Below are 20898 nucleotides of genomic sequence, written 5' to 3' on the forward strand. Positions count from 1 at the left end.
CAGAGAGTCCTTGAGCTAGAGGTGCCTGCAGTGGAGCACCAGTTCATCTTCATTGATGAGGTTGGATTCAACCTCACAAAAAGACGAAGGCGGGGAAGGAATGTCATTGGCCAGCGTGGTGGGAACATCACAATGTGTGCAGCAATTGCAAACCATGGTGTCATCCATGACCATGCTACCCTTGGCCCCTACAACACTGCCCATCTGATCACATTCCTGGAAATCCTATGCAACACACTCATTTCACCAGATCAGATAGATGGTCCAGAGCAGCTCAGGTATGTTGTCATTTGGGACGACGTAAGTTTCCACCAGGCTGCTCTGGTTCGTAACTGTTTCACTGCCCTCCCACGTTTTTTAGTTGTTTATCTCCCTCCATATTCTCCATTCCTCAATCCTATTGACCGAAATCCACACACAAGGATACCCCTTCTCCAAGCTATGGAAGATGCATGTGGAGATATGGCAGTTGATGCTTTTCATGGCTGGATTCGCCATGCTAGGCGATATTTCCCCCGCTGCTTGGCCAGGGCAAACACTGCTTGTGACGTGGATGAGGTGCAGTGGCCAGACCGAAACAGAAGAGAGGATGCAGCATAGTCGTTTTTTTTTTACTGTAACTGTGTTCAGTAAATCCTTCTGTTGTTTGTATATGTAGACCACGGTATGTGCAACTTCCTGTTGGTTGGGATGAACACTGTGTACATTGTTTTTGTGGGAAAAATACAGTAAAATAATTTTGATACCGTGTACTTGTGTGTTTTGTATAAAAACAATATTCTGAAATATTTTACTATGCACTTATGTAGGCCTGTGTACTGTCTGTAGTAAGTGTAACACTGAACAAAAGAAGGCTTACAGTAAGTCACTATGATGAATGGAGAAGAAGTGGTCATAGTGTTTTACATTACAGTTTTTTACGATTGTTTACACACAATTTTGAAAAGCAGGTTCTTTTTGTCAAAATCTAATCACAATTATCCAAACACCACACTCAATTTGCAGAATTCCTAGATTGTTTGCAAAATGACACACTTCAGTCAAAACATACACATATCAGTCAAAACATATACACATATTTGTGAAAATGCTATTAGTTTTCATTTAACCAACACAGTCCTCAATGATCAGACACTATTGCAGACAGTTTCACACTGCTGTGATAAATAAAAAACACATGTGTAGAAAAACTAATTTTAGGAAATAGCATGTGCTAGATTTTTGGGCAGATGTTATGTAAGGGATCATTTCGATGACAAAAAATAGTGACAAACCCACAACATTCTTCATGATTAGTTTGAGATATAGGGAGAATGTACACAAATAGGCCTACTATAAACTTACCAAGCACTGCACAACACTGATGCTGCAGACTGAATATTTCAAGTACCGGTATTTATTTCAATTCAAGAAATACAGTATTTCTTACCATAATCAGTTACAGTAATCAACCAACAATGAAATCAATGAAACAAATAAAATCTGTAGACAAATAAAAATTACTGCCTGAAGTACATACAGTTTGACTCTGGAAAAAAAAGCAACACAAATACTGTAACTATTCCTCATCTCTCCGTTTGGCTGGATCAGGCCATAAGATTTCATCCACATCACAGGCTATGTCTTCATTTGCAAGGCACCGTTAGAAGAATCGCCTTGAGTGACGAATCCACCCCTGCACAGAAGCTGCGTCGATTTGATCACATGCCTGCTCCATGGCCTGAATGAGGGGCAAACGGTCATAGGGCCGCAGGTCGTATACCTTCCACCGCCACGCTGAAAAAAACTCTTCGATTGGATTCAGGAAGGGGGAGTATGGGGGAAGGTATAACACTTCAAAATCAGGGTGACCATGGAACCAATTCTGGACCAGAGCAGCCCGATGGAATGAGACATTGTCCCAAACGACAATGTACCGCATCTGGTCCACTTTGTGTAATGCTGTGACAATCTCGTGCAATCTGTCAAGAAATGCAAGTATTAGATTTTCATTATAGGGTCCCAGATTTGCATGGTGGTGGAGGACAACATTTTGTGTGATAGCAGCGCAGAGGGTGATGTTACCCCCTCGCTGCCCTGGCACATTGGTGATTGCCCTGTGTCCAATTACATTTCTCCCTCGTCTTCGTGTTTTTGCAAGGTTAAATCCAGCCTCATCCACATATATAAATTCATGCTGAATTTGTTCTGCATCCATTTGCAAGACTCTCTGAAACACAGTAAAAGACAATAGGATGCTATTCAATATCTATTGCACATTTTTTTTTTGTGCCAGAACATTATGAGCAGTGCACAATACCACACCATAGCAGTAAAATGAACAATACATACCTCCACATATTCAGAGCGCAGATGTTTCACTCTCTCTGAATTTCTGTCAAATGGTACCCGATATAGTTGCTTCATGTGTACTTGCTTTTTCTTGAGGATTCGAGCTAATGTTGACAGAGAGACTCGGTGGATGTTATTGAAAATACGGTCATCGTTGATGATATTGGCTTGGATTTCTCGCAGCCTGATACAATTATTGGCCACAATCATGTTCACTATGGCGGCCTCTTGTGCACGGGTGAACATAGGGCCCCTTCCACCTTGGTGTCCTCGACCCTCAATCCTATGTGAAAAATATACTGTATATATAAAAAAATACACATGCAGCCTCAAATGTCACAGTAAACAATATTGATGACAAGTACAGCAAGCTTAAGTTTCAATGTACTGTGTGGTTAGCTTACCTGTTTTCTCGATGAAATGTCCGAATTACTGACGCAACAGTATTTCTGCTGAGATTTGGTTGAACTCTTTGTCCAGCTTCCATCAGTGTCAGTCCATGGTTGAGAACATGGTCAATAAGTGTTGCACGGATTTCTTGAGTCAAATTTGGTCCTCGTCTTCTTTGTTCAGGTTCTGTCAACTCTTCAAGTTCTTCTCTACCTCTTCCTCTACCTAGGCCTCTTCCTCTATCTCCTCCTTCTCCTCTTCCTCTACCTAGGCCTCTTCCTCTACCTTCTTCTTCTCCTCTTCCTCTACCTAGGCCTCTTCCTCTATCTCCTCCTTCTCCTCTTCCTCTACCTAGGCCTCTTCCTCTACCTTCTTCTTCTCCTCTTCCTCTACCTAGGCCTCTTCCTCTATCTCCTCCTTCTCCTCTTCCTCTACCTAGGCCTCTTCCTCTATCTCCTCCTTCTCCTCTTCCTCTACCTAGGCCTCTTCCTCTACCTTCTTCTTCTCCTCTTCCTCTACCTAGGCCTCTTCCTCTATCTCCTCCTTCTCCTCTTCCTCTACCTAGGCCTCTTCCTCTACCTTCTTCTTCTCCTCTTTGAGCTCCCCCTCTCATTCTCACTCTTCTTCTAGCTCCTTCCATTTTTGATGAATACAGGTGAACTCACCTGCTGCCTTTTATAGCACACCTGAGTGCTGCGTTTTCTAATTAGCACATGTGTGCTTCCACACCTTATGGATGTGCTTATCCAATTAGTTCACTAGTGTGGTCATTGGCAATCTGGGGCTTTGTAATGACAAGAAAGTAACCTCACAATCCTTATCTGTGTCTAAGCTGTCGAAATGTGTGTAGAGTTTTACAAATCACTGTGTGTAATGTTTTGCAAAAAGAGTGAAGCAGACATTGTGTGTAATGTTGTGCAAATCTGTGGCGGTGTTTTGCTCCTTGGAGTAGACTTTTGCAAATTGTGTGGAAATTTTTATTTTACAGTGTAAACAATCGTAAAAAACTGTAAGCACATCAGTGATCAACTGGTTCTTATAAATGTCTATTCATATGATGGTTTGTTTGTGTCATTTGAAAGCAAAATACCATTTTGAGAAGAAATTACATTGTTTTGAATGTAAAGTTTCATTTTGCAAGAGAATTGAAGGGTTTTGCCCATTGTGTGTGTGTTTTGATTTGTGTGTAGAGTTATGACAATATGAGAGGCATATTACAGTAAAATGTTGTGCAACTGCCAAGCCAGATTCACGGAAAGAAAAAATCCTCTGTGTGATCCATTTGTACCTTGACGTCGAAATTCAGCTCCTTGTCACCTATGGCACATATTCTACGTTCTAGTCACTCTTTGGCTTCTTCAAATGTTTAGAAATGTGTGTGAACAGTTGTGAGTCATTGTGTTTAAATGACTACTGTGTGCTGGCTGCGCTTAACCTCTGCGGCCTGTGTTTTATATATTGTATCAAAATCAAAAAGTTCACCAAAGCGCAAAATGTGTTTTGATGAATGACAATGTGTTTAGAGTTTTGCAAAAAGGATGACTGAGATCTGCAAGTTGTGTCTAACTAGATGAGTATGGTTAAAAGTGACTTATTCAATAAATGATGTTTGGTAATTGGCAATTCCCAAAATGATTTTTAATATTTCAACAATTCAGAAAAACTGTAAAATATTTCACCTATCTAAAAAACATTTATCCAAAATTGCTACAAATGCTTTTATTCAGCACCAATAATCTGAGATCATTTAGAATGTGATTATTCTATTGTTTTTGTTAAAATCTACTTTAAACATACACTTTTCAAAAACCTGTTTTCAGTGGTGCTGACAAATTGTAAAACATCACATTACAAACATTTCTAGCCAAGACGTTTGAGCTCTGAAGCTTATAGACATAGGGGCTGGCTACACAAAGGTGAATGAGACATTCAAAGAATTGTATGAGGTTTTATTACTAAAGTGTTACAACTTTGAAGTGACTTTGGAGTCACCACACCTTTGCATACTGTCAATGGCCCATCAGTCTGGAATGTCTGTCACTGCTCCTCACACCAATCAGTTTGGAAAGGCAGTGTGAATTTTACAGTTTTTTTCAATTGCTAAGACAGATACTGCAATACTGAAGTTGCTTTCTCAAAACTTTTCATACAGTCACCACAATATTAGCTTATGTGGGTTAAACTGTTAAGCATTTTGCTTTGCTTTCAATTACAATTTCAATTCAATTACAAAATGCAATCAATGACTAAACGCTTCAAAAGACCCTTTCTAAAATAGATTGTAAAAACCACATAATATAAACAAATTATGTCAATTGACACAAGATCAAACAATGAATGCTGTATGTCAAGATATTTCTCCAGAGCAATGCCAAGGATGGATCATGCATGTGAAGGGATATTACCCTACATACTTCCCTTAGCAATTGAAAAAAAACGGTAAGAAAAGACACAATACTAGCCTTTTTACAGTTTATAACATGCAACGGATTAAACGTTGATGAATAAAATGTGCAATTACATTATATTACAGGAATAATACAAAACAATAACTGAATATTAAAACGACAAATTATCACTCCGGATCCAGATGCCAAGCTTCCTGTCTGCTTGAAGGCAGAGATAGAAAGCACATGCTTTGCACTTCCGAGGGGTTTTTGTATGTACTGTATAATATCATAGCGCTGGATTATAATGTACCGGCATGAGCGCTAGCCAAGTACCTAGCCGTTTGTCTCTGGTGTTGTAATCTTCGGCTGTGTCTTCAGTTTAGCAAGTTATTTGGCTAAGCAAGAAATTCTGCTTTGTGAAGTACCCCCGATCTCAACCCTATTGAAAATTTGTGGGTCATGCTTAAAAGCCGGGTCCGTGCCAGGAACCCAACTAGTTTAAATGAACTAGAAATTCTACAAAGAAGAGTGGTCAAATATTCAGCCAGAATTATGCCAGAGGCTTGCTAATGGCTACCAAAAGATTCTGGTTGATACCTGTTGTACTTGTGTGTGTAAACTTGTGACCACAACTAAAATGTGTTTTTGTAAAGAAAGTGCCATCTCATGGTAACACCCTGCAAGTGAATAAATGGGTGGGTTTAGATGAGAATTTAGGCACACCCCCAGAAAAAGGGGGGTCAGTCCCTTTGGCTGGCTTATGGCAGGCAGCCGGCTGGGAGGGGAAAATTGAGGTGGCTGCATCTGTAACAAGCATAGCTTGCCACATGGCTCTACAAGCTGAGTGTGTGTCTGAAGGGCAGCATTTTCCCTGTTCCTGGGTTCAAGGCTGGCTAATGATTAGCCTTATCTCTTTCTTCATATTTGAGTTTCTATTCCACGATGTTCTATGTGTCCTTTTGAGTTTCCTATTCCAGGTTTGCCTTACTTGTCTGCTGTTATGGTTTTACGTTATACTTTGTTTTCTTGTTTATTTTCCTAGTGTAGTGTTTCCCTGTTTCCTTAGTTTCAGGTCTTTCGTTCCTTAGTTCTCTGTTCATTAGTGTTAGTTGCTTCTCCTGTATGTTGTTGCCCTCTGCCCTTGTTGAATGGTTGTTGCTGATGATTCACACCTGCCTTTTCATACTCCTTGTATCAGTGTATTTAAGTTCCTGCCTTTATTCATTTCTTTAGCAGGTCATTGTTCATGTTCTTGTGTGTGAGATGTGTGTGTTACTCTGTTCCCTTTGTTACTGGTTTTCCTTTGTACTGTAGGTCATTTATGCTTCTGTAATTAGTGTTTAACCCTGTTTAGTTCTGACCCTTTGTGGTCCTTTATTTTTATGCTTTTTTCTTAATGTTTTGTCTTTATTACATTAAACACTTATTGCCTTGGAGCTGCATTGTAAATAATCACCTTATTCCCCTGCCTGTGCCATGATAATACGGTGAATGAGGAGACTGAGAGAAAATGTGCAGGGAACAGAGGCTCAGGATACTGAGAATAAAGCCAGACTGGGGTTATTCCCTAATCTAGCCAACCTACAATAACCAACTGATCCTGCTCATCTGTTAAAATGCAGCATAAAGCATGATGGGGCTTCATCCAAACGTGCAATAATGTTGGACACTGCCAAGCAGTGCTGCCATTTCCAGTGAATGAAGGAGGGCGGTCATTTCGAAAGCACTGCTATGAGAGACACCCAGGACTGGCATATTCTCCCAGTGCTGATGTCATGTTTGTTTCAGCTGCCGCCCCTTTTAAAGGAGCAGGAAGACAAGAGACGTAACAGCTGGAAAACAGTGGGGTTCAGTCAGCGGAGACCTGATAGAGAAAGATGTTCCAATGAACCACAACAGACATTTTCCAGGACATTTTCCAAATCGGTACATCTTTCTGCTCTGTTATGCATCTATTGAACATCATTTGTTAACACACAGTTACATTGCTTGTGTGCCTGTTTTGGCTGAGTAGTTATTCAGCAGCACTATACACTTATTAGTAATATTTCTTAATTGTAAGCAACAATTAAAATATATTATTTTGTTTCGCATTTGTTTCATTAAGTAGTATACACAGTACAGATTCATAAGTTAACAGCTTTAGGCATTGACAGCCTTCCCTAACTTATCTGGGACTGCTCTGCGTACAGCAGGGCTCTCTGGTATAAATTCCTGTCTGCTGACAGCCCTAGCAGACACTGATAAACAGCAATGTCCAGGTGCACCAGCTGACCATGTCCTCTAACCGCCTGACAGTAAACTGCAACTCTGAGAATAAGGGCTCAATTAATAATTACAATGAGACTGTGATAAAACTCTGCTAATGTGTAATGATAAAGTATGATGCGGTTTGTTATAGGATTTATCTTCTTTTTGAATGTCGGTTCAGCAGGTTACGCTGTAGCTGATGTTCTGAGATCTTCATCCATGCGCCCCTCTTTAAATCTGAGCACCTGCCCCTCTAAAGGTCTCTGCACGGCCCTGGAGCTGTGAACGTAGTATTTGGGGGCAGGAGATGGATAATGGATAATGAACTCAAACATCCTAGGCCGTGCCCCAGGCTGCTTCCGCGTTGAAGCCATAATTCCCTGTATGTAAATGAAAGTGAAAGAGATTTAGTCGCCATTTCAGCAAGAAACACGAACAAGATTCCGGAATGATTTAAAGATACTTGCATTGCAAGGTAAGATTATAGTCAACAGATGTAACTGATAAAATGAGAATGTTTAACCTGTGGAATCTGCAGAAACATTTTTCTTTGGGTGGCCCTCAGGGCTCAGTTATATTTATAGGCACTGCACCGGGACTGATTTATATTTATGCTTAGAAAGTAAAACAATCCATATTTAATTTTTATTATTTTGATGTGGGGTGGCCGCCCCTTAAATCTTCCCCTCTTTAACATATATACTGGGATTTTATACTTTGCAGCAGAATTAGACGTTTAATGCAATTTGATAAACTGCAACTAGTTAGATAGAGTAAATGCTTTAGAATATTTTGTCAAATGTTTAGTGAATTAACATGTTTGTATAGAATAATATTTAATGACTTAAACACAATTTTGGGACAGTAGGGGAATTAACTGAATAGTATTTTTATGCTGTATCGCATGTTCATAATAATCAAAAAGAAAAGGTAGGAAATAACTCCTGTGTGACTCAGTGGGTCAGGACTCTGTACCTGTGACCGAAAGATAAATGTTGTAAATCCCAGGCTGGGCTCTGTATTTAATCAGTCATTTACAGAATAGCAGTTCAGGTAACTAGATGCTGCAGAGCCTGTAGGGGCCATGAACAGTGCGGGAAAGTAAACTCTCTGCACATTTTAGGGATTTTGTGAACTCGATGTAGTATTTCATGGGCACATTAAACTTAATTGTGCGTCTGATGTAGTATGAAAAAACCCTGTGTGAGACACTACCAGGGCTCCGTAATTAAGATGCTGCGGGAATGAGTTTGTGTGCATGAATACTAGGGATTTGTGACAATAAATGTATTCATGCAAATGTTTGTAATAAGGCAAAATATTCTTATATTCAAATTTGAGAATGTTCTTCTATATCTGACAAGTAGCCACACAAAGTTACATCCAATTCTATGCTTTTCTTTTTGCGAAAGCATACAGAACTGAATCCTACCTTTAGCTTACTTGTGAATGGTAAATGAAACTTTTGAGAACAATTCTCACCTTTAATTAAAGGAATTATTTCATTTTAAGTTCATTTTCTGTGTTCTGTTTCATTAAATCAAGCATGCAAACCTGTTTTGTGTATTTTTAGTCTAATTTGTAGAAGTGAGAAGAAATTCTTTCTGTGATGCAAAAAAAGGTTTGACAAAGCAGTCGATATAACGTCGCTATCTTTCAGTGTACATGAAACTGAAACTACAGCAAAAACTTGATTCATTGGTCGGAAGTGATATTACACCTAAGTGGATTCAGTACAAGAGGTAAGTCTGCTACTCCATAGTCTCATTCTCTCTCATTCGATTTAGAATATAACATAAGATGAACATTTATATAATAAAACATCATTAAAATTAAACTTAATATCTGAATTAAAATGGACTGTTGTCAAATTTAGTTTTCTGTCCAGTAATAAAATTGATACCAAATTGTTCTTGCTTGTACAGAAAACATCTGTTTATTTAAGCAAATTTACTGGTTTGCAGAGGAAAGTATGGCAAGCTATACCAAACACGCTGATGACTTCTGCACGTCTTTTGAATCCCATTTGGAGTCTAACAACACATGGAGAGGTAGGAGGAGGTACATCATGTACCATGGTACCACACGGACAGCTGCATTAAATATTAAAAAGCACGGATTTCAGCGGTCCAGCGATGGCATGCTTGGACCTGGAGTCTATGTCAGTCGGAGCTTTGAGAAGGCCCAAAAATACCCAATAAATCTGCCCGTCAACGAGCAGCGAGCTGTACTCAAGCTGAGGGTTCGAGTAGGAAAAGTAAAGAAGATCGACTACCAGGGACACCCCCTCCAAAAAACCTGGCATGACCATGGATATGACACAGCCTGGGTGCCCCCCAACTGCGGAATGGTTCCTAGCGGCTTGGAGGAAGATTGTGTTTGGGATCCTTGGAGGATCAAGGTTTTAGATATAATCTATGTGTAGGTCATTATGATCTTCTATTACCTATTTTGTTAAAAATGTATCTCTGTTTCTCTCTCTGTCACACACACACACACAAACGTCAGGTAAACATATCTTTATGGAGACTGCTCATTGACACATACACACACACACTGCTAAAAAATCATGAAATCAGAAGAACAATTTACATAAATTTAATATACCTAAAAGGTTAAGCAGGGGGCAGCATGGTAGTGCAGTGCTTAGCACTATTGCCTCACACCTCTGGGACTCGGGTTCAAGTCTCTGCCTGGGATACATGTGTGTGGAGTTTGCATGTTCTCCTCATGTCGTCGTGGGGTTTCCTTCCGGTGCTCCGGTTTCCCCCCACAGTCCAAAAACATGCTGAGGCTAATTGCCCATAGGTGTGCATGTGTGAGTGAATTGTGTGTGAGTGTGCCCTGCGATGGGCTGGCCCCCCATCCTGCCTCGTGCCCATTGCTTCCGGGATAGGCTCTGGACCCCCCGTGACCCAGTAGGATAGACAGTTTGGAAAATGGATGGATGGATAAAAGGTTAAGGTGATGCATATTGTTAAACACAAAAAACACTGTACTTCACCATAACATTTTTTTTGAGAGATTCTTACATTTTTGAGAATGACCCATAATATTTGTTAAATCGTTTAAGTTAGACTTGTGATGTACAGGTGTAATTTCAATACTTTCAAAAAGTCTCAATGAAATGATGTCAATAATAGAAGAGAGGGCATTGTATTTTAAGTAGGGATATTAACCCTAACCCTACCAACAGGGGTCCCTGCACATCCCCGAGGTATATGTTTTTTTATGACTGTCAATCATTTTGTTCCTAATGATGTCACATAATTGTTTTCTACTTTGATTTGTGTTTTTTAAAAACACAAATGCTTTGGGGTCCCATGGACCCGAAGTCAAAAGTTCCCAATTCCCCATATGCAGTTTTAATAAAAAAGAACCATTTAATCAGTTAATGTTTCTTGTGGCATATTATGTATAAAAGTCATAAAGTATGGTACTGTTATATATAGTAAATAGTGTATAAGCATAGACAGATATTCATGTGCACTTCATGGGTTATAGATGTGTTTCTTTGTAGTCAGATTTACGATTGCAATTAGTTTAAAAACCAACACTTTTACAAAGGCTGCACTTTTATGTTCAGGAAGTGTTGCTTGTAGTGATGTGCAAACGGAATCTTTTTAGTGATTCCATTAATTTCATTCAGTTCACTGAAATGATTTGATTCTTTGAATCGTTTATTCGTTCTTTTTTTCTTCTTTTTTATATAACGAAGACAAGAAGCAGAGGTTAGGGGAGACAGAGAACAGGGGTGGGGGGAAGAAGTATGGGGGGTAAATAAAGAAAATAGGAGCACACTGCCACACAAAAAAGACAAGAAACAGACAAAACAAAGAAAAACAAAATGAAAATAATAGTAATAAAATAATATAAAAATGAAACAACAACTAGCAGCAACAATAATAACAACAGTAATATCAATAACATCATTGATAACAAATGCAGCTGCAACTGTGATACAATAATATTGTAGCGTGTTCAGGAATGGTGTTACACATGTTGCTGGGAGGGATATTTTCTGTGGGCGTGCACCCATCCTGGGGAGAGTGTGTGGGATGAGCGACAGGAGGCGGGAGAGTGGAGAGAGGCTGTGGGGAAGGAGAGAGACAACGGGGGGGGTAGAATAAGTAAGGAATGGGTGTAGTGCAGCACTGTTCTACGGCTTGTTCTTTTGAATACAAAAGTGTACGCCGTGCCTATGGCCCATAGCAGCCAAATAAAGTTAGTTTTCGGCCACTTGCCTCCTTATTCCCATAATGGGAACATAATTAATAGTAACAGCAACACTAAGCACAACATAATACAAATTTATTATCATTAAAATAGTCATGTGTGTAGCCTCTACCTCTGTATGTGTACTATTGGTTATGTGTGTATGTGCATGTGTGTGGTGTACAGATGAGTGTGGATGTATACCTATATCTGTATGTATTTTTGCATGTGTGCGAGTGTAACGATTTGTCCATGTGTTACGTGCCGTAAGTTTGAGAGAAGGTCTACAAATTCTTCGGACCTCCTGCCCTCGTCCCGATTCGCCGGCTGCACTTTCGGCTCCGCCTCTCCGTCCAGACCCCGCCCACGACAATCCGATGCACCGCTCGTCACTTCCGGGTCCTGGGAAGAAAAGACGGCGGCTCGGCCACCTCAGGAGCTCTAGTTCATTGCTTTTGATTATTGGTTTGCTGTATTGTGGTTGGATTATCCGTGTCTGCAGGGACGGACTGTGGGTTGTGTGGCCCCTGGGCAAAACGTTCGCGAGGGCCCCCCCCCCCCCCCCCACCACTAGCACCAGCACCACAACCACCACAATTCAAGGACCCTTGGCAGCCAAACGCCCTCCCTATAGGGTCAGGGCCCCTTGTAGGCAGAGGATCAAAGAATGCAGGCCCTCTAAAATAGACAAACGAAAATACATTGTTGATAAGCATTGCAAATTGTTTTGGGCTAGGGGCCCCACGGGCCCCCTGCACCCCAAGGGCCCCTGGGCAGCTGATTTCCGCCTCGCCCTTTCTCTGTACCTTCTCCGCGGTTCTGATAGTTTCTTTGGTCTTGATCTCCCACCCGCTTGTTGACTATTCTTTTGCTTGCCCCCTCGGACACAGTCGTTTTGACTTTTGTGTTTCCTCTGTGTTTGTGCTCTGGTGCGTACGGAGTGACTGCCGTTTTCATTCTGCGTGACGGGTGATTTATTGTTGGTTTGGTTAGGGAGATAGGACTTAGCATTGTCGTTTTTGTTTGTTGTTTCTCCACGCAGGATTAGCTTAGATTGGGGAATCGTTCGGTAGCGGTGTTTTGTTTATTGTTTTGGCCCATGTCACTCCCGAAGTCTGCTGCACCTATTGTTGTGAAAGTGTGTACAAAATATAAAAGAAACTATAAAAAAGATCCCTTTGTGTCCCGTGTTCCATTTCCTCCGCCCCTGGTTGTCCTGTTTTTCCCTTTCCCTCTTCCCTTTTACTTTCTGTTGCGTTCCAACCCTATACTGGACCGTAACACCATGGATGTGCTAGTAATTGATGTGGGGGGCAGCTGCGACACCCCCACCACCCCGACCGCACAGCCAAAGCTGCCGGGAGCCAAGACAACTCCATTGTCTCTCAGCCATATTGCTCTCTTAAATATTTGTTGTATTACTACCAGAGAGCAGCACGCCACTGAACACACACTGTGCATGCAGATGCTGACCAATTAGACTCATCCTTTGAGAATGTGTACAAAGAAGTGTGAGTTTCTTTTTAGGTATTATTAATGGATTTGTAAAATATATAAAAAGTTTAAAAGTTACACCTTGTTCATTTATTCATTTAACGTTTCAGTTTTTTATCATAATTATAATTTAGCTCATTATAATTAGCACAGAAGCATATACACGCTATGGCAGGCTCGTGGCAATACTTATTCTGGTCAATAGATGTCACTGCACTTATATAGTCAGTGTAGGGCCCATAGACTCGGAGAACAACCGAAAGACCCAGTGAACCGGAAGATTCAATTAACAATGTGAACCGAATGAACTGGTGAACCAAAGAACGAACGAACGAGTGAACGAAAAGACCCGGTGAGCGAAAAAAAAATCAATGGAAAAAATAACACGAGTGAACGATCAGACCTGATGACTATTGTAATCAGATGATCTTCTAGAATCGATCCGAACTACAATAACACTACTATCTACTTAAATTCAAGCCCCACTAATGCTGGGTGTGAATTAATTATAACATCCAGAACATTATCCTTCTAGGAATGCGGTAGTTTATACCCAGGGTCGTATATTCCTCTCATCCTCTGGTATTAGCAGAATGAAGATTCACTGTATGTGTAAGTGTACTAGTAGTATTTGCTCTCCCCACTAGATGGCGATCTTGGTTCGTTTTGGGACATTATTTGTGTCCTTTTTTGAACAGAGATCACCATCTAGTGGGGTCAAATACAAATACGGCAAATTGGACAAAATTACACTTGATGAACATCAGTAATATACACTGAGAAAAATAACCTATAGAATTTATTCAGATTAAATGAGGTAACAATTTGTCTTAAATATTCTGAGTAAATTTAAACTGATGTTTTTTTTTTTGTAAAGTATAAGATTTACTCTAATTAAGACAACATATTTCTACTCACTTCTTTATCAGTTTTATGAGCAAAGCAAACCCAAGTTTAACAAGGAATATGCCCAATGCCAATTAAAGGCTCTATTTGGCAGCAGGCAGAATGTAAGTGTCTTTGCCAGCATGAGCCTGATGCAGTTTCCTGTCCAGCTGGGAGTTAAAGGCTTTGCTCAAGGGCCCCTATACATGCGACTTTTCTGCTGAGGTTGGGCATGAACCAATAATGGTCATGAACCAATCACAGCCCACTGATCCACATGCTGCCCCACACAACAAAACCTGGCCCAAAGTCATTGGTGCAGTATTTCTCTGTTATTTTAAGGGTGTGCTGGAAAAAATGCTGTGTAGAATTTTAATAAAAAAATTTTTGAGCAAGCATTTTCTAGGTAAGTTTAGCTGTAGCAATAATAAGTAAAAGTCACTAAATTCTAAGCCTTAATAATCACATGTTAAGTATAAGGAACAATTAGAAAGCTCAGCCTCAGTCACAGGTCATGGGTCTTCCAATAGCATAACGACCCAAAACATACAGCTAAATTCACTCATGAATGGCTGACAAAAAAACATTGGCTGCCACCTGACCAAAACAAGACCATTAACGGGAGATTGGGACACAGAACAGTCACAGGGACAAGAAGTAGGACAAAACCTGACAACACAGCAAATGCAGACAGACAGACCAGAAAAGGAGACACAGGGGAACACCAACCAGAGGAATTAAAGGACCAGGAGTGAACGGAGGAGACACAGAGGGACAGGGAGCAAACACAGGAGGCCGGAAGGGAAAAGACAGGGTACAATAGGGAGCCCAAGGGAACCGCAGTGGGCGAGTGGTGGCAGCTGGAGGGACTGCAGGCAACCGTGAGGCCGGACCTCGCAGGGGGTGAGGAGGTAGGTGGAGGGGACCATGGCACAGGTGAGGAGGGAGGGGTAGCCGTAGCAGGCAATGGTGCTGCCACAGCGGGAGAAGGTGCCGTCCACCGATGAGCTGGAGTGGTGGGAACCACAGGTGGTAGACAAGTCAACGCGTGGGAATCCGCAGGCGACCAACGAGGCATCGGAGGTGGCATCCGTGCGGTACCTTCCCCGTTAGGCTGCTTGACCAGCCGAAGCCGCCTCTCTGTTATTCTTTCCGTGAGTTGCCGGAGATTATCACGGACCACACGAATGGGGTCCATGCTCCCGGCTGAGGAAATCTCGCTAAGGAGTTTCTTACTCTGGCTGACTAAGTCGAAAGCTACGGGTTCCTCCTGAACCTCGGGCTGATTTAGCCAATAAACCACTTACTGCAGTAGACTGATGCGCTGACCCTCAGTCCGTCGCTGTGCGTCTTCGGGGAGTCATGCAGGGTACGGACCAGGGAAGCAGGCGAGGGAGACACAGGATCGGGGAAAGAGGACTTTAATGGGTAGACGGAGAGGCATAAACAACAAATTGGTACTTGCACACGAGCAGGTCATGACAGGAAGCCATTTAACTTTTGTCAGTTTCCAGTTATTTCAGAGATGTTTTTTTTTGTCTTTTTGTGTGACGATACCACCAAATTTGTCCATGTCTGTATTTGTGTATTGCCCTATTGCATATTATTGTGTATACAATATAATAACTATTACAGAGACAGAAAGCTGAAAATCCAAGGGGTGTGCGTTGTTCCCTAGAGGCCGCTTATCAATGCACAGTTTACTAGATGTGCCTGTCTTCTTTAGTTTTATAGCTATTAACTGTAGTAGATCGTTTTGGTGTTGCAATTATACATAGAAGGACCACAACAGGTAACCAACGAACACCAGGTTGTCAGATGACAAACTGCAAGATGCACACATGGTGGAAGATTTACACACACTAAATACATGTGAGGATTGCACCGGGTGCACATAAGACACGGGCAAACACACACGCGACAATAGGAAAATGCAGCCATTAACAACAACAACAATAGATGGGTCCACCTATCGCCACACTATATTGTGTGTTTCTTTAAAGTTTTTACTATAAAAACCGGAAGAGTTATTTACAAAAATTATGATTTGGTAGAGGGGCGGCATGGTGGTGCAGCCTCACACCTCTGGGACCCGGGTTCGAGTCTCCGCCTGGGTCACATGTGTGTGGAGTTTGCATGTTCTCCCCATGTCATCGTGGGGTTTCCTCCGGGTACTCCGGTTTCCCCCCACAGCCCAAAAACATGCTGAGGCTAATTGGAGTTGCTAAATTGCCCATAGGTGTGCATGTGTAAGAGTGAATGGTGTATGAGTGTGCCCTGCGATGGGCTGGCCCCCCCATCCTGGGTTGTTCCCTGCCTCGTGCCCATTGCTTCCGGGATAGGCTCCGGACCCCCCGCGACCCAGTAGGATAAGCGGTTTGGAAAATGGATGGATGGATGATTTGGTAGGTTTGTGAGCGAATTCATCGAATTTCAATGCTTTCCCATGAGAAAAATTGCCTTGATTTGCGTACAGATTGGTTCACGACCACTTTCCTGGAACGGATTGTGTTCGTGAACCGCAGGCACCACTGTAACGGTTAAAATACACGATAATCTTGTCATATCTGTTAGATCCCCAGCCTTTATATCATGAATAATCCATTCGCTCAGTCACAGATACGAGTTCAGAACAACTGCCCCATCTTTATTATTTTCCTTCTTCCACATTCTCATCCACATTCCCTCTCTTACACCATTGCTGTCCCTAATGCACGTTTGTCATTTTGCGGAAACTCTTTTATAAATTGAACAGGTACTGGTTGTCAACAAAACATCTTTCTTTTCTTTTCAACATTTCCCTTGTTTTTACATGACATTAATCTGAATTTTAACCTTAACATTACTTTCCCAATATAACCTGCTGTCAATCATTTTATGACATAATCAAGCAGTTGTGGTGGTAGCTTGATCTTCTGGTGAGGTCTGACCCTCTTTTGCATCAGTTTTTTTGCCTGTGGTGTCTCAGCCAAGCCCGTTGGGGCAGGATAATCTCTCTTCTGTTCTTCCTCAGTCCATGCCATTTGCGTTGTGCTTCTTGACTGCGGTATTGGGTCTTCTTGTTGAAACTTCTAGACCACAACATTTTTCCCGACTTTGCTCATGACTCTGTGTGGCGTCTTGTTAAACTTTGTTGTTAAACGTTGTCCTGTCTCAGGAGAACCTGGTCCCCTACTGACACTAGCGACTCTGCCACTGTCTCCCTAATATCAGCAGCTGTCTTGTACTTCCCTTTTTGTTCTGCGTCCATGTCCCGGACCTCCAGATCATCCTGTGGAGTGCTTATGTCGGGAATTTCCCTCTCGCTTTCCTCTTGAAGAGCAGCTCAGCTGGACTGTGGCCGGTGGTGGAGTGGTTAATTGACCTGTAAACAGTCACATAGTTTCGTAACTCTTTCCTCCAGTCAAGGCCTTCAGCCTGTGCGAAGTGTATTCTTTTCATCATTGATGCATTTTGTCTCTCCACCTCTCTATTGGCCTGGGCTCATTTCGGTGTTGTTTTTACATGTCTTGTTCCATTTGTCTGACAGAAATCCTGGAACTGGGATGACAGAAACTGTGGGATCAGAGTGCAATTGGAAGGCCTTGTCTGTTGTGGGTGACTGCAGGATGACGTATTCATAGAACCTGTTGTAGTAATCTACTACTACTAATGTTGAGTGTCCTGATGGCAGGAGCCCCAGCAGGTCGGTGGACAGATCCTGGCATGGTCCTTCTGGTAATGGTGTTGACATTAAGGGCTTGGGCTCATTGGATCGTGCCACTACTTGCCATGCGTGACAGGATTTTACATGTTTCTCTGCCACCCGGTCCATTCCCGGCCACCACGTCTTGCTCCTAAGATGCTGTTTGGTGCCTACAATGCCTAACTGTCCCTCATGAGCCAATGTAAGGGCTCCTAGATCGCAATTCATAGGGTAACACAAGTTGTGTCTCCCTCAATACCGATTGTCTCACCGTGCAGCGTTCATTGGTTATTAGTGCATATGCCTGGCACTTATCATAGCAACCACTCCGGTTTGCCTATCTTACCTATCCAAGTTCCTTGTCGACTGCAGAGGCCTCCTCAATCTCCTTGGTGGTCATGGCCCAAGGGGTTGCATTCACAACCATGAATCGCACGTAGTCCTCTGCGCCATGGGAGTGCTCCTCTTGTGTCCTCTGTTTCCCCAGCAGCCTAGACAAGGGGGTCACCAATGTTGTCCTTCCCTGGGATGTGAACAACTCATAAGTCATATGGCTGCAACTTTATATGGGCACATGGTTTTGATACAGGGTCGTATACAGTATGATCTCTAGGGCCTTGTAATCAGTTGCCAAATCAAATCGTTTACCGTATTTATATGGATAGTCTTTTGCAAGCCCAAACTAGTGCTAGCGCTTCCTCAGTTTTTGAGTATCTCCACTCGCACTCAGTCAGGCTTCTACTCAAACAGCATATAGGAACCATTTCTCTGCACAACCTGTTCCTGCACAAGCACTGCTCCTAGACCCACCTGCCCTGCATCTGCAATTACTTTCATAATATGCCAGTGTGCTTCCTTCTGCCAGTTTTTCCTTCAGCAATCTAGAAAGCTCTCCTCTGGTCAGGCCCAAACTCAAATATTGTATCCTTTTTGGTTACTCTATGCAGAGGTTTGGATATGCTTGCAAACTATGTAATGAATCGGCTGCTATAGCCAGCCAGCAATTGTTTGATTCTATTTTCTACCGCACTCCTCAAATGGAATGGTCTTAGACGCTGTACTACCAGTGTCACACTCTTATGTATGTGCAGGGAAACCTGCTTGGTCTTCAACTTGCCCACCCCATCGAATAACTTTGGGAACTGCCTCATTATTTTTGATTTTACAGCTGACACAGCAGCAATGTTGACACCTCCCCTGAGCACTCCTAATTCATAAGCCACGTTCTTGCCTAGCAAGGGCTAACCTCGGCCTTGTTTAACTACAAACTCGGCCTGTGTATGTCGCGAGCCTACTCCAGTTTGATCACACCTTTCATTTACAATAGTTCCTGTGATGAATAAGTATATAGAGGTCTGCTGGCAGTTGTCTTGAATTCGCATTTTATTTTTTTTCCTCTTTAAGTCTTCCCAAGTGTGTTCCTCCACAATGTTGGCGGAGACTCCTGAATCAGTAAGCATCCGTAGGTTGACTCCTCCCACATTGAAAGTTATCCTCTCTGTATTTGTGTTGTCTCCTACTGTAAAAGCATCATCACTTCCCAGAGGTCCTGGTTCCACTGCATGCACATGTCTCTGCATGTCTCTGCATGCACATGTCTCTGGTTCCACTGCATGTCTCTTTAACCTTTTTTTTTGTTTTACACATTTTTTGCAAAATGGTCCTTCCCACTGCATTTTCTGCATTGTTGGCCTCTGGCTGGTCATGCTGGCTCTTTAGCAATATGGAAAGCACACCTTGTCTGGCCTATCCTTTTCCTCTCTGAGCATTTTTTATGCTCTTTATTGCCCTTTCCTTCCTAACAATATGGTTGACTGACCCACTATCATCTGGAGCAGGGGCGCTTGCCTGCATCGCCGCCATCTGCATCTCTACCCTCTCACACTGCGCTGCCAAGTCTAAGGCGCACACTGAAGGCAGTCCGGGCTCTTCCAGTAACTTTCTCCTGACAGAGTCCGACGTGCATTTACTGAGAATTGCATCTCTGATTTGATTGTCACTAAAATCCCCCCCCCCCGAAATCACAGTCCCTCTCAGCCTGCCATAATCTCGTTACAAACTGCATTGTAGTCAGTGCGCGCAATCGTATTCGGCAGAGTGGAGAAAATGTCCTGGACATCCGTGCCCACCTGGTGCAAAAACAAGGCTCACCGTCTTTGTGTCACACAACATGAGCACACATTAGGAGAAAAAACTATATTTTATTCATATGACTTATGCCAGGCCAATCCAAAACCTATCCAAAACCTATCCAAAACGGCTACAGTGTAACTGGTAGTTTCTTAGGATTGCCTCTTTTATTCTAAATGCATTACCACTTATGGCTCATAATAAGCATTTCTTCCATACAACATGACCACACATTCTATACAAAAAACTGTATTTTATTCACACACAAAACTCCACAAGAAATTTCAAATTGCACTGCCCCTCCCTCTATGTGTCTTTCTTCAAATGCCACTCTGTGAAACAGATTCAGTCCCCAACTATGCAGAGTGCCGCATTGCATGCTAAGCATTTGTAAATCATCTTATTGCTTAGCTTCTTGCAGTGGCAGTGCACACAGTCCTTCCTGCCCTGTGTGGCCTTCAGCCTGGAGTCCACAGCTGAAGTGTCAGTGATGGCCGCTGGGACGTACATCTGCTTCTGTGGCTGTGGCTCTGGCACCACTGCTGCTGTGTCCGGCTGGGTCTCCTCCTCAGCGCGTCCACGGGCAGACAACTGCTCACACAGAATCTCCCGAAAGCGTTTCTGTGTGAGAGGCCTCTGCCTCTTCTCCCTGGCGTTGACCGTATGGATGATGAAGCTGTTCACCACTGCAATATCTTGCTTGATGAGGGCATGAGATAAGTCCACGCCCCCTATGTATTTATTATAGTCCAACACTGCGTCAGGTAATAGCACATATTGCTGTCTCCACCCATCAGTTACCTTCATACGGCGAGAAACCCAATGTCCACTGAAAGCCTTGTTGATGGAAGAACTCATGGTAACTTCCCTTGTGTCCTTTCATTTCACGTATAGGAGAGACCTTCCCTAATTCACCTGATGTCCCCTCGCGGAGCCTTCTTTGGTAGATCATTTGCCCTGGTTCTTGGGAAGCCAGTCCTATTTTCCCTGATAGTGCCACAGGCTGCAATGCTCTGATAGTATCGATGGGAGAAGAGAGCCGTGCTGGTATACAAATTGTCCACATAGATTCCATATTCAGTGCCCAGAAAGCACATAGGAAGGAGACTGACCACAGAATCGAAACTC

At 42.5% G+C, this 20898-nt stretch overlaps 1 protein-coding gene and 2 long non-coding RNA genes across 3 annotated transcripts; 1 reads left to right on the forward strand and 2 right to left on the reverse strand.

The window, feature by feature from the left end:
* Positions 1–1642: 1642 nt before the first annotated feature.
* LOC125727189 (uncharacterized) lies at positions 1643–3446 on the reverse strand. Its single transcript, XM_049003900.1, has 5 exons — positions 3241–3446; positions 2736–3072; positions 2332–2614; positions 2030–2209; positions 1643–1720 (listed from the first exon to the last, which is right to left on the reverse strand). The coding sequence occupies exons 1-5, from the start codon at positions 3359–3361 to the stop codon at positions 1643–1645; spliced, it is 999 nt and encodes a 332-aa protein (XP_048859857.1). The 5' UTR covers positions 3362–3446.
* A 3842-nt stretch (positions 3447–7288) lies between these two features.
* LOC125727180 (uncharacterized) lies at positions 7289–9307 on the forward strand. The gene is made up of 3 exons (XR_007388592.1): positions 7289–7836; positions 9022–9103; positions 9287–9307. It is a non-coding gene; the product is annotated as an uncharacterized LOC125727180 (long non-coding RNA).
* Positions 9308–10981: 1674 nt separating this feature from the next.
* LOC125727179 (uncharacterized) lies at positions 10982–19051 on the reverse strand. Its single transcript, XR_007388591.1, has 3 exons — positions 17987–19051; positions 15263–15305; positions 10982–11978 (listed from the first exon to the last, which is right to left on the reverse strand). It is a non-coding gene; the product is annotated as an uncharacterized LOC125727179 (long non-coding RNA).
* Between the last annotated feature and the right edge of the window lie 1847 nt (positions 19052–20898).

Source organism: Brienomyrus brachyistius, unplaced genomic scaffold (genome assembly GCF_023856365.1).
Source record: "Brienomyrus brachyistius isolate T26 unplaced genomic scaffold, BBRACH_0.4 scaffold90, whole genome shotgun sequence".
Lineage (NCBI taxonomy): Eukaryota > Metazoa > Chordata > Actinopteri > Osteoglossiformes > Mormyridae > Brienomyrus > Brienomyrus brachyistius.

What these genes read in the sequence shown, in the direction of transcription:
- LOC125727189 (XM_049003900.1), bottom strand. Translation starts at nt 3,361, where the DNA reads ATGGAAGGAGCTAGAAGAAGAGTGAGAATGAGAGGGGGAGCTCAAAGA. An exon ending in ACATTTCATCGAGAAAACAG is followed by an intron (nt 2,615 to 2,735) that starts GTAAGCTAACCA and finishes TTTTTCACATAG; the next exon opens with GATTGAGGGTCGAGGACACC. An exon ending in GCGCTGCTATCACACAAAAT is followed by an intron (nt 1,721 to 2,029) that starts GTTGTCCTCCAC and finishes CCCCTCATTCAG; the next exon opens with GCCATGGAGCAGGCATGTGA.